Genomic DNA, 16230 nt, shown 5'->3' on the forward strand with positions numbered 1-16230 from the left:
AGAGAGGGGGAGGAAGAGAGAGGGGGAGGAAGAGAGAGGGGGAGGAAGAGAGAGGGGGAGGAAGAGAGAGGGGAGGAAGAGAGAGGGGAAGGAAGAGAGGGGGAAGGAAGAGAGAGGGGGAGGTAGAGAGTAGAGAGGGGGGGGAGGTAGAGAGAGGGGGAGGAAGAGGGGGAGGAAGAGTGAAAATCTGGTCAACACACCAGGGGTGGCAGTGAATCAAAAGAGACATTTATATGCAGACGATACAGGTTTCCTAGTTCCAACAGCCACATAAAAAAATTCACTGGTCTAGGATCAGGTCCCCTCGGTCCATATAAGCTCATTCATTGATCTGAAAAAGGCTAAACTGATTCTAGTTCAGCAATTCCACCGAGACTCAATACAGACCTTAATTCCCATTGTCCAGTGGAAAGTGATGCACTGAGAGTGAACAGATGCCTCCTCTCCCCTCCACCCTGGCAGCCATAAAATGACTCCTTCCTAACGTTAATTACGGGAAATGAATTGCCCCCTATCAGCAACGGTGGCCGATTACAGAGCACACCCGCCAACCCCCAAACTGTAGTGTGATTACCATACCCCCCCCCCCCCACCACTAGCCCCATGCCAGCCAGCCAACCATGCCGCCACCCGCTACTGCGGCAGATTTGCTTTGGCACAACATCAGAGCACGGCACGGCACGACATGCACGTTGGTCCACTGCGCTCACAGCAAGCAGGCAGAACTCATGAGAGAGAGAGAGAGAGAGAGCCGAGGGATGGTTAACTTGGAGAATTTGTGACAAACAGTTGTCATGGCAGCATGTCTTCGGTGGGGAACACGATAAGATATTATCCTGAGCACTGTTTAATGTTAGTCACTGGTCTCAGTTACTATTAGAACAGTGGTAGTTACCATTACAGTCACTGGTCTCAGTTACTATTAGAACAGTGGTAGTTACCATTACAGTCACTGGTCTCAGTTACTATTAGAACAGCGGTAGTTACCATTACAGTCACTGGTCTCAGTTACTATTAGAACAGCGGTAGTTACCATTACAGTCACTGGTCTCAGTTACTATTAGAACAGTGGTAGTTACCATTACAGTCACTGATCTCAGTTACTATTAGAACAGTGGTAGTTACCATTACAGTCACTGGTCTCAGTTACTATTAGAACAGTGGTAGTTACCATTACAGTCACTGGTCTCAGTTACTATTAGAACAGTGGTAGTTACCATTACAGTCACTGGTCTCAGTTACTATTAGAACAGTGGTAGTTACCATTAAAGTCACTGGTCTCAGTTACTATTAGAACAGTGGTAGTTACCATTACAGTCACTGGTCTCAGTTACTATTAGAACAGTGGTAGTTACCATTACAGTCATTGGTCTCAGTTACTATTAGAACAGTGGTAGTTACCATTACAGTCACTGATCTCAGTTACTATTAGAACAGTGGTAGTTACCATTACAGTCACTGGTCTCAGTTACTATTAGAACAGTGGTAGTTACCATTACAATCACTGATCTCAGTTACTATTAGAACAGTGGTAGTTACCATTACAGTCACTGGTCTCAGTTACTATTAGAACAGTGGTAGTTACCATTACAGTCACTGGTCTCAGTTACTATTAGAACAGTGGCAGTTACCATTACAGTCACTGGTCTCAGTTACTATTAGAACAGCGGTAGTTGCCATTACAGTCACTGGTCTCAGTTACTATTAGAACAGTGGTAGCTACCATTACAGTCACTGGTCTCAGTTACTATTAGAACAGCGGTAGTTACCATTACAGTCACTGATCTCAGTTACTATTAGAACAGTGGTAGTTACCATTACAGTCACTGGTCTCAGTTACAATTAGAACAGTGGTAGTTACCATTACAGTCACTGGTCTCAGTTACTATTAGAACAGTGGTAGTTACCATTACAGTCACTGGTCTCAGTTACTATTAGAACAGTGGTAGTTACCATTACAGTCACTGGTCTCAGTTACAATTAGAACAGTGGTAGTTACCATTACAGTCACTGGTCTCAGTTACTATTAGAACAGCGGTAGTTACCATTACAGTCACTGATCTCAGTTACTATTAGAACAGCGGTAGTTTCCATTACAGTCGCTGGTCTCAGTTACTATTAGAACAGTGGTAGTTACCATTACAGTCACTGGTCTCAGTTACTATTAGAACAGTGGTAGTTACCATTACAGTCACTGATCTCAGTTACTATTAGAACAGTGGTAGTTACCATTACAGTCACTGGTCTCAGTTACTATTAGAACAGTGGTAGTTACCATTACAGTCACTGGTCTCAGTTACTATTAGAACAGTGGTAGTTACCATTACAATCACTGATCTCAGTTACTATTAGAACAGTGGTAGTTACCATTACAGTCACTGGTCTCAGTTACAATTAGAACAGTGGTAGTTACCATTACAGTCACTGGTCTCAGTTACTATTAGAACAGTGGTAGTTACCATTACAATCACTGATCTCAGTTACTATTAGAACAGTGGTAGTTACCATTACAGTCACTGGTCTCAGTTACTATTAGAACAGTGGTAGTTACCATTACAATCACTGGTCTCAGTTACTATTAGAACAGTGGTAGTTACCATTACAGTCACTGGTCTCAGTTACTATTAGAACAGTGGTAGTTACCATTACAATCACTGATCTCAGTTACTATTAGAACAGTGGTAGTTACCATTACAGTCACTGGTCTCAGTTACTATTAGAACAGTGGTAGTTACCATTACAGTCACTGGTGAATAGCGTAAATGAACACTGATCCGCAGTGTGATCCAACAGCCCCCCCCCCCCCCCCCCCCCTTTAAAACTGCTCCTAAAATTGACTAAAAATGTGGACCTCACAAAAGCCTTTTGTGGTCCCAATTAGCTGCAGAGTTACTTGAAACCAGAATGGCCTTCCCAGGTAGAGGGCAATTATCCCCAGTAACCATGAGCGAGACTTTCTGAACAAGAGCGATGTTGTGTGTGTGTGTGTGTGTGTGTGTGTGTGTGTGTGTGTGTGTGTGTGTGTGTGTGTGTGTGTGTGTGTGTGTGTGTGTGTGTGTGTGTGTGTGAGAGGAGAGGTCTTGGCTAAGAAGACTGCTGTTCCTTGTAATTGCATATTACAGCCTTTATTATGGCCAATTATTTCCCTTTGAAGATGATTAGACATGTTGTTTTTTTTTAAGAGGTTTTTTTTTCTCTTCCTTTACCCAGTTTCACAATGAAATTGCCTTGTGAAAAACCCTTCACATTGTGTCTAGCATCATGCTACGACCTGGGCAGCAAATGTAGACAAGGACCTGGATAGTGGCAACCCTAAGAGGGCTTTTAAGATACCCCTGGATGGGAGATGAGGAGAAGAAGAAATCTTGTGCTTGAAGATAGAAAGAACCTCATTATATTTTTGTAACGAGAAGAGGATGCAGAGCAGAGAGCGTAAGAGCGAGGAAGAGGGGAGAGAGAGAGAGAGAGAGAGAGACCCATTGGCCAGAAAGAGTGGGAGAGAAAGAGATTAGGGGAAATAAGTGATTCGTCACCTAGCTTTGCTAACAGCACGAGAAGACTTGGGCATATCTGCGTCACAGCTATGCACAATGCGTTGCCCATCTGCAAAAAACAGAAACGTATCTTTATGAAAGAGCTTGGAGAGAGGTAGGGAGAAACTAGACAGGAGAGACTAGGGTATTTCTCTAAAAACCTTTTCAATTATTCTGAAGTGGACTGGAGGAAGAAATAGGCCTACATCCTTTGAATGTAAAAAAAAAGGGCTGTCTGGAGGTTCGCCAACTCATTTACTTTCAGCGGTTCGCTCACCCTCTCTGTCCTCCAAACTAAGCAACCCCCCCCCCCTAACCTCTGCATATTAACTGGAGACATCCTTAAAGCTTCAGGTATCTCCACACACACACACACACACAAAGCTTCAGGTCTCAACTCAAACTGCTTTCAATTACCGGTGAAATTCAAAGATTTCAAAAAGAACTACTTCAAAAATTAATAACTGGGCAGTTAGTTTGACTTTCCATATTTTTTGGGGTAGAACCCTCTCTCCTGAACTCAGGAGATTCCTTCTCTGGTTCCCGTGGCCATTAGAAAAATGCTGTGATGAAACGGTGATGTGTCTAACCTACAGTCTGTCTGGGAATGTTGGAATGGAATATTCTGGAACAACTGTAGCCAATTACATGTGGATGTTGGGCTGCCAGTGACCCAATGGCATAGTGTATAGGGTTTCTGTAGGAAGCCAGAGAGGGAGGGGTCTGGAATTGAGAGGATAGACTGGAGTGCACTGAAGGGTTAGGACTGTCAACCTATAAAGCCCTGTAGAAGTTTATATAAGGCTACAATTGTAATATCAGTAGTAGTAGGCCTTGGGCTATTAGGTAAGAGAAACTGTACACATGCAAAGTCAGTGTGTGTGTGTGTTCTGGCAGATGGTCAGTTAGGTGCTCTCTGACCACTGTAGCCAATTAGAGAAGCTATTGAGAGGTCAGAGGTCAAGATTGGCCACCTGCCAACCAACATGGAGCCTTGTATTTGCATGCACCTTAAATTTTTTAAAGAAATGTAAAAAAAAAAAAAAAAAACACACACAGTGTCTGAAGCTCACTTCCAATTTGATTAATTTCTCTAAACTCTGAATGGAATAGGTATGGAGTTATAGGTCTACTCAGGCTGGTTATAAGCAGAGCATCACATTTAACCTATACCGTAGGTAAATATTTCCCACTTGAACATATTTATTAGTGAAACCAAAGTGCTGTAACATAACTCAAATAGCCTAGGACACACCAACACTTGAACTGTTCAAATCGGGTGTATGGCACATTCAGAACCGCTGGGCAGCAACATGGTAAACTAAAGCACTGGTCATTGGGAACGAGATCAGAATGACTGCTAAGGCTTGTCCCTGGTGCCGACATTGTCAGAAATCCAAATATGGTTTAGAAGGCCAAGAGAAAAAGGAAAACTTTTCAAATGAGTAAACCGAAATAATTTTAAAAAAATTCAAAGATGTAGTCTACGATGCAATACTCAATCATTTTAAGGATCACAACATCTACTTAGACTACATTTGAACACCGCCGCAGAAACGTCGCTATTCGGGCATCTTCCCAATTAAGTAGCCTAGTTGTGTTGTTTGGCTACTCGGAGAGAACTAGGGCCTGTCACTCGCAGCCCACCTCTTCCAATGCATTGTGGGAAAGTGTGCATCTAATCCCACTAGATAAAGAACTGAGATGAGTATAACATCCTGGCGTTTAAACCATCCCGATTTTAAAAAATTCACATAATATAAAACACATGTTCGCCTACTGAAAACGCGCCATTGCGTTGTTTCGGGCTATTCGCTGATTTTCGGTAGCTCATCCCCTTACCTAATTGATCAGCTTTTGTCAAAGACAACATGAGTATGACATCCGGACAATAAAATTATACTCGATTTTCAAAAATGTCCATTTTTTTCTGCTTACTATTTCGGAAGCAACTATGGGTATTCGGACTCTCTCCCTGAGTCAACACACTCACACAACAACAAAATGCGCTAATATAACCACTGCAGCACAAAGTATTGCGGCACTGCAGCCTATGAGCCAGTCACCCTGATTTAAGACGCACCTCTTTCCTGATTCCCACAGGCTTGTCGAGTCATGTGACTTCTAAAGCTCCACTAGATTCTGTCTGCCTCTCAAATTGCACCCAATTCCCCATAGGCCCTGGCCAAAAGTAGTGCAATATGCAGGGAATAGGGTGTCACTTGGAACATAGATTCTGTCTCCGCTGCCAGGGGACACCAGAGAGAGTGCCTGGCCCCTAGCCAGAGATGCCACAACCCTGAGGAGACTAGAGAGGGGGGGGGGGGGGGCGTAGGGAGGGAAGGCGGAGAAAAGAGATTGAGGGAGAGAGAAAGAGGGAGAGCAAAAACAAAAGCAAGAGTGTGCCAGTGGGAGAGAGGCTGTAGGGCCGACGAACACAGCAGACAAATAGAGGGCCGTTAACTTTGCTACATCGGCTCAAGCAATTACATGGCTATTCCTGTGTGTTGGTAGGGGAAAGAATGGGTACGAATTAGGCATTCGGAACGAACCGGGTCGGGAGCAGAACAGAGTTACGGGCAGACGAGCGAGTTTCTATCATTCCTGGATAGTTTTGCTGTGTGTGTGTCTGTGAGAGAGAGTCACTGCCTAGGGAGCGGTTGGGTTTCCTCTCATTCTCTTTAATAACAGTACTTAAAGAATGCTTCATCTACAGAACAGAGAGATACAATAGTTACTGGGCTTAAAGGGATGAGGGTTTTCTGAATGAGCTTTTAGAAAAGGGTGGACGCAGTATTGATCGTGTTGAATATACTGTCCTTCTCGGTATATTATAGTATGATCATACATTCCCTCTAGTTGAACAAAGTGGGACAATGCAACATATTGTGATATTATAGAGGTAGTAAGTCATTTATCTGAGACACACACTTTGTAGGGTCAGGAAGAGTTTAAAAGATCAGCCCCCCCCCCCCCCCAAAAAAAATTGACAAAACGCTCTTAGTGCTTTGCCTCTTCACACCCTCGCCATGGCAACCGGTGATAGTCTCCCACGCTGGCATCTGCTGCCCACAGTCTGCCAACTGTGCCCTCAGCCCTGGCTCCCCCTCCATAACTCTCCCAGTGGGCCTTGTCCCCATAGCATTCAGAATAGTCTAGCTTCCCCCCCCTCCAGAGTTCCCCAAAGTGGCCTACACTGTATATAAACAATTCAATTCAATACTGTATACGATTGCAGTAAAAAGTATGGCTCCGAAAGAAAAGCCCTAGGTAAGGTGACCGGATTTAGGAAATTAAAAAGTATGACTCTGAAAGAAAAGCCCTGGGTAAGGTGACCGGATTTAGGAAATTAAAAAGTATGGCTCCGAAAGAAAAGCCCTGGGTAAGGTGACCGGATTTAGGAAATTAAAAAGTGGGAATTTTATTTATGTTTAACCGCGTGAAAATAATAACTATAATTAACTATCAACTATAATTAACTATCAATTTTCGCTATAGTTCTTTCAAATAATTGAATTGTAAAACACAAAATGAATTACCCCTCCAGTTCTTCATCTTAGCCCATCTAGTAATTCAAAAACTACCCAAGTCTGGTAGCCTATGCTGTTGGAGACACTTTCTGGCCATGGTTATTCATGAGATGGTTACAACGCATCGCCGATCAAACCTTCTTAGAATAAAGGTCCAACGAGGACATTTTAAGGGGACAGGCCACCAAAACCGGGGACTGTCAGCGGAAACCGGGGACGTCCGGCCACCCTAGGTATCTCCAACAGGTTATAATTGCATATGATTAGTAAGTCCGTATGTACTAGGGATGTAATCGTTTCACTTCACAAACTAACTGCCCCCACTGGTCCTGTTACCTATCATGAGCTCTCAAGACTTACAACTCAAACTTTCCTACATTTCAAACCAACCAGAACACTTAATAGATCAGGACCTGATTAGAATAGCGTCTGGTACGAGAGGCACAGCTGCACTACTAATGTAGTTTACACACACACACACACAACAACAAAAAATATTCACTGATCATTTGGTTCACAGCAACAACTAGAAACGTTGAAAATATGCCAGTCATGGTTGCCAGAGTCGGAGCTAATATCGTCATTAAAATCAGAAGTTGGGAGAGAAAACGCTAGTAGCAAGTTCCCTCTAGCTTGTGTGTGTGTGTATATTCGCTCTGTGAGCTTTGAGAGGGCAAGGAGACTAACTGGAAGTTGTAGTCTCCAGCGCCCTCTTCAGGTGAAACTGTGTCACTTCTTCTAGTTCAGACTTCCAAGGGCTGAGACAAGAATCAAGATGTCCTTGTAGAACAGAGGTACAGCTACTGAATCATTTCACTGTAAACGCTCTCTCTCTCTCTCTCTCTCTCTCTCTCTCAGAAGAAGAAACAGATAGGAGAGCATTCCATCTTCCATCCAGCTAGTCTATCGTTTTCGAAGAAATACATGTATTTTCCAGCGTGTGCCATCCGCTCTCATTTCACCCTCAAACTACCTGGTTTCCATGACAACTGCACGCAAAAAAAACATCGCTCTCCTTTCCCTTCCTGCTCGTTGGGGTTAAGAGCACCGGCCTCCATCTCCGGTGTTACATTAAAACCCCATCTGTGCTGCCGAGTAGTCGCTCTCTTCCTTGTTGGCCTCAGCTGTTGTCTGAGCGCGATGCTTGTTTCGCCCGTAAAATAAATAAATAACTGCCTTAAGTAACAACAGATACTGCTTATTGTTAAGGGCTTGTCTGGTTTGAAAGAGGCTGTGCACTGTAATGAGGCAACTACGAGGTGAGGTGAGAGAGAGCGAGAGAACGAGAGTGAAGATGAGTGTGAAAAAGCACACCATGTGGTCCTGTGAGGAAGAAAAAAAAAGATGGCCTCGGCAGGCCCAGACAGATGGAGCCTAGCGTCTGTCTCGAGTGCGAGAGAGAGGGGTATCGGGGGGTGAGAAGGCAGGAGTCGATCGCCGCACACACGTCACATGTTGGACTGGCTAGTGCTGTTCAAGTGGCTAGTGTGATTATGGCCTAGCAGCATGTCAGTTGGGGTTCACAGTTCACGAGCTGCTGAAGTGGACGGCATGTTGCCCAGGCCTGGGTTCAACCCTTCATTTCCCTTCAAATGCTTTAGTATTCCCTTCAAATGCTCCAAGTATTTCAAGGAAAGCTCGTACTGTTTCAACCTAGTTCTGGCTTACATCAAGTTATGGAACCAGCATACACTGAGTATACAAAACATTAAGAACACATGCTCTTTCCATGACAGACTGATCCGGTGAAAGCAATGACCCCTGATTGACCCCACTTCAAATCAGTGTAGATGACGGGGAGGAGACAGGTTAAAGAAGGATTTTTAAGCCTCGAGACAATTGAGACATGGATTGTGTCATTCAGAGGGTGAATGGGCAAGACAAAAGATTGAAGTGCCTTTGAATGGGGTGTGGTACTAGGTACCAGGCGCACCGGTTTATGAACTGCAACGCTGTTGGATTTTTCCACACACAACTTGATACAATTTGCGGGAAGCATTGGAGTCAACATGGGCCAGCATCCCTGTGGAACGCTTTCGACACCTTGTAGAGTCCATGCCCCGACAAATTGAGGCTGTTCTGACTGCAAAGGGGGGGTGCAACTCAACATTAAGAAGGTGTTCCTAATGTTTTGTACACTCTGTGTACGTAGTTGAGTTTTCACATTAACCCAGGGTTCCTCATTGTGGTGATATTACTAAAGTAAATCTTACCGCAGGGATAGGAGGTAGTGGTACCATAGCGATGTTCCTAGGTAGATCCTACCATTGACTTGGTAGTGGACTGTGGTACTATAGTGATGTCCCTAGGGAGATCCTACCATAAGGATACTTGGTAGTGGACTGTGGTACTATAGCGATGTTGCTAGGGAGATCCTACCATAAGGGTACTTGATAGTGGACTGTGGTACTATAGTGATGTCCCTAGGTAGATCCTACCATAAGGGTACTTGATAGTGGACTGTGGTACTATAGCGATGTTGCTAGGGAGATCCTACCATAAGGGTACTTGATAGTGGACTGTGGTACTATAGCGATGTTGCTAGGGAGATCCTACCATAAGGGTACTTGATAGTGGACTGTGGTACTATAGCGATGTTGCTAGGGAGATTCTACCATAAGGATGCTTGATAGTGGACTGTGGTACTATAGTGATGTCCCTAGGAAGATCCTACCATAAGGGTACTTGATAGTGGACTGTGGTACTATAGCGATGTTGCTAGGGAGATCCTACCATAAGGATACTTGATAGTGGACTGTGGTACTATAGCGATGTTGCTAGGGAGATCCTACCATAAGGATACTTGATAGTGGACTGTGGTACTATAGTGATGTCCCTAGGTAGATCCTACCATAAGGATACTTGATAGTGGACTGTGGTACTATAGTGATGTCCCTAGGAAGATCCTACCATAAGGATACTTGGTAGTGGACTGTGGTACTATAGCAATGTTGCTAGGGAGATCCTATCATAAGGATACTTGGTAGTGGACTGTGGTACTATAGTGATGTCCCTAGGTAGATCCTACCATACGGATACTTGGTAGTGGACTGTGGTACTATAGCGATGTTGCTAGGGAGATCCTACCATAAGGATACTTGATAGTGGACTGTGGTACTACAGTGATGTTGCTAGGGAGATCCTACCATAAGGATACTTGGTAGTGGACTGTGGTACTATAGCGATGTTGCTAGGGAGATCCTACCATAAGGATACTTGATAGTGGACTGTGGTACTACAGTGATGTTGCTAGGGAGATCCTACCATAAGGATACTTGGTAGTGGACTGTGGTACCATGGCGATGTTGCTAGGGAGATCCTACCATAAGGATACTTGATAGTGGACTGTGGTACTACAGTGATGTGGCTAGGGAGATCCTACCATAAGGATACTTGATAGTGGACTGTGGTACTACAGTGATGTGGCTAGGGAGATCCTACCATAAGGATACTTGATAGTGGACTGTGGTACTATAGCGATGTTGCTAGGGAGATCCTACCATAAGGATACTTGATAGTGGACTGTGGTACTACAGTGATGTGGCTAGGGAGATCCTACCATAAGGATACTTGGTAGTGGACTGTGGTACCATGGCGATGTTGCTAGGGAGATCCTACCATAAGGATACTTGATAGTGGACTGTGGTACTACAGTGATGTGGCTAGGGAGATCCTACCATAAGGATACTTGGTAGTGGACTGTGGTACCATGGCGATGTTGCTAGGGAGATCCTACCATAAGGATTCTTGGTAGTGGACTGTGGTACCATGGCGATGTTGCTAGGGAGATCCTACCATAAGGATACTTGGTAGTGGACTGTGGTACCATGGCGATGTTGCTAGGGAGATCCTACCATAAGGATACTTGGTAGTGGACTGTGGTACCATGGCGATGTTGCTAGGGAGATCCTACCATAAGGATACTTGGTAGTGGACTGTGGTACCATGGCGATGTTGCTAGGGAGATCCTACCGTAGGGATATTTGGTATCCAGTCTGTCGTTGGCAGAGCAGGACCAGGGCAGCAGGTCATCATCACAGCCGTTGGGCATGCCGTTGTAGCCGATGCCCACTATCTTATTCTCCTGGTTAACAATACATGCTCCAACCTGACAGAGACAGAGAGAGACAGAGAGAGAGAGAGACAGAGAGAGAGAGAGAGACAGAGAGAGAGAGAGAGAGAGAGAGAGAGAGAGAGACAGAGAGAGAGTTCATTTAACTTTCAGACAGAGTGCACATATTATTTCTCTGTGTGCATCTAGGCTAGAAGATGTGACTGGGAGTACCATTGGTCCCCCTCAAAAACAAACGGCAAAGCATGAGGTATTTGGGTGAGAAAATATTTTCCTACCCAATCTAGCCAAGCATGTAGGCCTAAGAGTTTAACATTTATGCAAGTAGAGGCAGAGCAACTTGGAATGAAAAGTGAGGTCAATGTTCAGTGGCTTAGAGAGTTGGGGAAGAGAGGAGAGAAGAGAGGGATGTCCAGCTGAGAGCTAGGCCAATTAGAGACGGAGCGAGCGAGAGAGATGAGAAAGACATCAACTTTATCAGGAATCGCATGCAAGCACAAAACCTCTACTCCACCGTAACTAACACAGTGGAACAGGCAATCAGGAGGGATTCTAGTCTAACTCAAAAAACATCGGAGTTCTCCAACCACTTCTGCTCTAATAACGATCGGTCATCCAACCAATGAGGGTTGCCCTTCACTGTACTGTTAGTTGGTTTTCTCCAGATGAACTGGCATAGCTCCAACACATCAAACGACCCAGAGAGCCCACCCCCCGCCATGGCTCTCCCCAGGACGCTGTGCTTTGATCAGGGCTAGAAACGCTCCGCCAGGCCCCTTATCACTTTAAAAAGACCCACGCACCACCTTCCTCCGCTCGCCCCCCTCTCCTAGCCTCACCCCATCCATCGATACATCAACCCCCCCCCCCCCAATACCCTCAAGCCAGCCCCATCACTCATATGTTAGAATGATAGAAGTGTGTCAGAGAAATGTGTGAAAGACAAAGTCAGCCAGAGAGACAGAGAGAGACAAAAAGACTAGAGAGCGAGTCAGAGAGAGCGAAATGATTGAGGGTCCTTCTCTGTGTCACAGGACTGACTAAGACAAAGTCAGACGAAGCTCAAAGATGATACGTAGTGTTGCTGTTCAGATCAGAGATCAAATTAAGTTCAGTCTCGACTCGCGTCCCCTTGGCTTTGTGCACACATGAGACTGTCTAGAGAGCATTGCTGAATTAATGTCGGGGGGACTATTTGAAGGGTACATCTGACGAGGGTAGAGACTAGCGAGAGAGCCGAGCCTTAAAACAGAGGCTGTAGCGCACACACGACCACATCGACAGAAGGGGAGGGGACTAAGAAAGTGGCTGCGAGAGAGAGCGAGAGAGAGAGAGAGAGAGAGAGAGCTGAGGGATAAGCTACCATCCTTTCTTGTGGGTGGACTGCGTCAACTAAGGTGGTCAGATATCAACGGGGGGGGGGGGGGGATTGTGGCAAAAGCGAAAGCTTCGTCCTTCGGCCCCCCCGTGGCGGTCTGTAAACACAGAGGCCTCGCGAGGACCCGTCGCTGAGAGACATGAAACGGAGCCAGATATCCCTTTCTTCCGAGAGGGAAAGAGGAGGAGAAAATAAAGGAAGGATAGACAACTAAAGCTCCAAACCCTCTGTTTCATCCTCGCACTGTTTTGATCAGGGAAGGCTTGGCTGGCTTAAAAACTTCTCTTTCTGTCGCTCCTCTAATCCCCATCGCCTCCACCTCTCTCTCTCTCTCCTGGAGGTGGCGACAAGACAACATCCTGAACTAGTTTAGAAATGAGAGGTCATTAGAGAAGGCTGGTGGTTGAAATTTCCTCCCTTTCTCGGTCGCTTGACTTTTTCCACATTTAGTTGTGTTACAGGCAGAATTTAAAATTGATTCTCGGTCACTGGCCTACAAACACACACACAAAACACTCCATAACGTCAACGTAGAATTGTTTTTAGACATGTTTACAAATTAATAAATGAAAAACTGAAATGTCTCGAGTCAATAAGTATTCAACCCCTTTGTTATGGCAAGGCTAAATAAGTTCAGGAGTAAACATTTGCTTAACAAGTCACAATAAGTTGCATGGACTCACTGTGTGCAATAATAGTGTTTAACGTGATTTTTTTTTTATGACTACCTCATCTCTGTACCCCACACATACAATTATCTGTATGGTTCCTCAGTCAAATCAGTCAATTTCAAACACAGACTCAACCACAAAGACCAGGGAGGTTTTCTAGACAGTCGAAGACACGCACCTCATGTTCACTCACTCGCGCACACATATTGGTATGTAGGCTACACAACAAAGCCAAGGGGACTTTAAAACAGAGTTTAATGGCTGTGATCGGAGAAAACTGAAGATGGATCCACAACATTGTGGCAAATAAATATAATTAATGTCCCGAATACAAAGCGTTATGTTTGGGGGAAATTCAATATCTTGAGTACCACTTCATATTTTCAAGCATGGTGGTGGCTGCATCATGTTATGGGTATGCTTGTCATCGGCAAGGACTAGGGAGTTTGTGATATAAAGAAATCAAATGTTTCACTTTGTCATTATGGGATAGTGTGTAGATAGGTGAGAGAGAAAAATTAATTACATCCAGTTTGAATTCACGCTTTAACACCAGAACATGTGGAACAAGTCAAGGGGTGTGAATACTTTCTGAAGGCACTTACTCCCAGCAGCAGGGGTGGAGTCAGTGGGCACCTGGATAGAGAGAGATGGAGTGAGGATTATTGGATCCATAGACCCCCTGCTGTGCCCCACTGGTCTCTCCCCCCTCCGTTCCCATTCCTTCCCCTGGGGTTGAGCTTATCACAGAGGAGCAGAGGTAGCATATCATGGTATTTTTCTAATGTTTGACGGTAGTTCATTAGGATCCCCATTAGCTGTTGCAAAATCAGCGAATGGGGTCCACACAGAACATGACACACGACATAACACAGAACATTAATAGACAAGAACAGCTCAAGGACAGACCTTGACGCACACGTAGCCTACATATCAATACAGACACAAACTATCTAGGTCAAATATGGGAGAGGCGTTGTGCCATGAGGTGTTGCTTTATCTGTTTTTGAAACCAGGTTTGCTGTTCACTTGAGCAATATGAGATGGAACAGAGTTCCATGCAATTAGGGCTCTATATAATACTGTACACTTTCTTGAATTTGTTCTGGATTTGGAGACTGTGAAAAGACCCCTGTTGGCATATCTGGTGGTGTGTGTGTGTGTGTGTGTGTGTGTGTGTGTCAAGGCTGTGAGTAAGTTGACTATGCAAACAATTTGGGATTTTCAACAATGTTTCTTATAAAAAGGAAGAAGTGATTCGGTCAGTCTCTCCTTAATTCTTAGCCAAGGGAGACTGTCATGCATAGTATTTATATCAGCCCTCTGATTACAATGAAGAGCAAGGCGTGCCGACCTGTTCTGGACCAGCTGCAGCTTAACTAGGTCTTTCCTTGCAGCACTCGGCCACGTGACTGGACAATAATTAAGATTGCAGGCTCTAGTTTTGTCAGGACTTGCTTTGTGGAGTGTGGTGTCAAAAAAGCAGAGCATCTCTATCACGGACAAACCTCTCCCCATCTTTACAACCATTGAATCAATATGTTTTTTTCAACAGCCACACCATTCATTACCAGATTCAGGTCTAGAACTTAGTGGATGATTTGTACCAAATACAATGCTGTTAGTTTTAGAGATGTTCAGGACTGGTTTAATACCATTCCACCCATTCCAAAACAGACTGCAACTCTTTGAGGGTTTCAAGTGACTTCAACTGTGGTTCATATTTTGACGTTATTGGACGGTGTTTTATGTTTTTGAATTATACAAATACAAAATTTGATTGATGAGTAGTGCGTGACCCTAGGATGATTTCAATGGGTCTCTCTCAACATTCTTATTGTTTTATACTGTTCAATTCAACTTCAACTCAGAATTGTTCAGCATTTTCTGCACTAATTTGAGATCATATCCACACTGCCACAGGGCTGCACAACATTGGCAAATATTTGCAATTGCGATTTTTAACCAAATGTTGCAATTGCTGATCAAAACTCTTAGGTGAACTATTGGAATCATGGAATATTATTATTACTTTTTAAATTCTATAGTTAGAATATAATAGTGGGCATACAGTACATGACAACAAATGAAAATGCTAGGGAGGAGTTATTGTGACAGGGTAGGAACCAAAGTGTTGGTCAGTGTTCCCTTCGGGACACTAATATCTTTGGCTACATGAAATGTTGTTTTCTTTTCGCTACTTCATGTAGCTAACATACTCATGTTTTGCCTAATACTCTTTGGTTTAGAAGCATGTTGCAAAAACAACATGCTGATTTAGGCCTAAACCGTCACTGGTATCAGGATGTATAGCTAGCTATGTTTGCACTGACTCAATACATTTATTAGCTAGCTATAACTAGCAATTAGCATTAGATGTTAACACGATTTAGTGGCAACTTGCTAAGAAAAGACAGACTAGCTGTTTGCAGATATAAGAATCAAACTAATAGTGTAATCAGAGAATGCTTGTGGATTTATATTACTGAGCGCAAGTGTTTCGTGGTCGAGCAACAACAAATGCGCTCGAGTGACAGGGGGCGGGGCTAGGGCGAGAGACTTTTGTACTCACACACACACACTAACGTGCACAATGCACATACACTTTCATACAGCTGTATCGAATAATTAAATATTCCCTAATGAACCCTGCATAGTCCAGCTTTCCCACAAGACATCTCTTTTTGACCAAATACTTTAGGAACCATTAAAAAAGTATTGAACATCTCTGCCCTGTAGCCATTTTCCCCCCTCCATTTCTCCAATATCCCTCACTCTCCATCCACTTCTGTGGGTCAGAAATCCATTTCAAAACAAGCTCTAGGTCGATCATCAAACTAGACAGCGCAGTGCAGACAGGGGGTATAGGTGTCGAAACAAATCAAAACAGACATCCAACTTGGCGCTTACAGGCCTACACCAGACAACCAATCCCTGACTAAGGCAGACAAGGGCTAAGGCCCCCGACCGCTTGAAACACCCACCACCGCCCAAACCGGGTGCTTGCCCCACAGCCGGGAACTCTGGGAACTCAATCAGATACCCG

General features: G+C 44.4%; 1 protein-coding gene across 1 annotated transcript in view; it reads right to left on the minus strand.

Annotated features, from left to right (window-relative positions):
• Positions 1–16230, minus strand: part of LOC110497396 (deoxycytidylate deaminase) — a 43754-nt gene that overhangs the window by 22718 nt on the left and 4806 nt on the right. Inside the window, 1 exon segment of the mRNA XM_036954336.2 lies at positions 11036–11171. Within this exon segment, the coding sequence (XP_036810231.2) occupies positions 11036–11171 (136 nt within the window).

This window comes from Oncorhynchus mykiss, chromosome 19 (assembly GCF_057628025.1).
Source record: "Oncorhynchus mykiss isolate SJ-2025 chromosome 19, ASM5762802v1, whole genome shotgun sequence".
NCBI classification, from domain to species: Eukaryota; Metazoa; Chordata; class Actinopteri; order Salmoniformes; family Salmonidae; genus Oncorhynchus; species Oncorhynchus mykiss.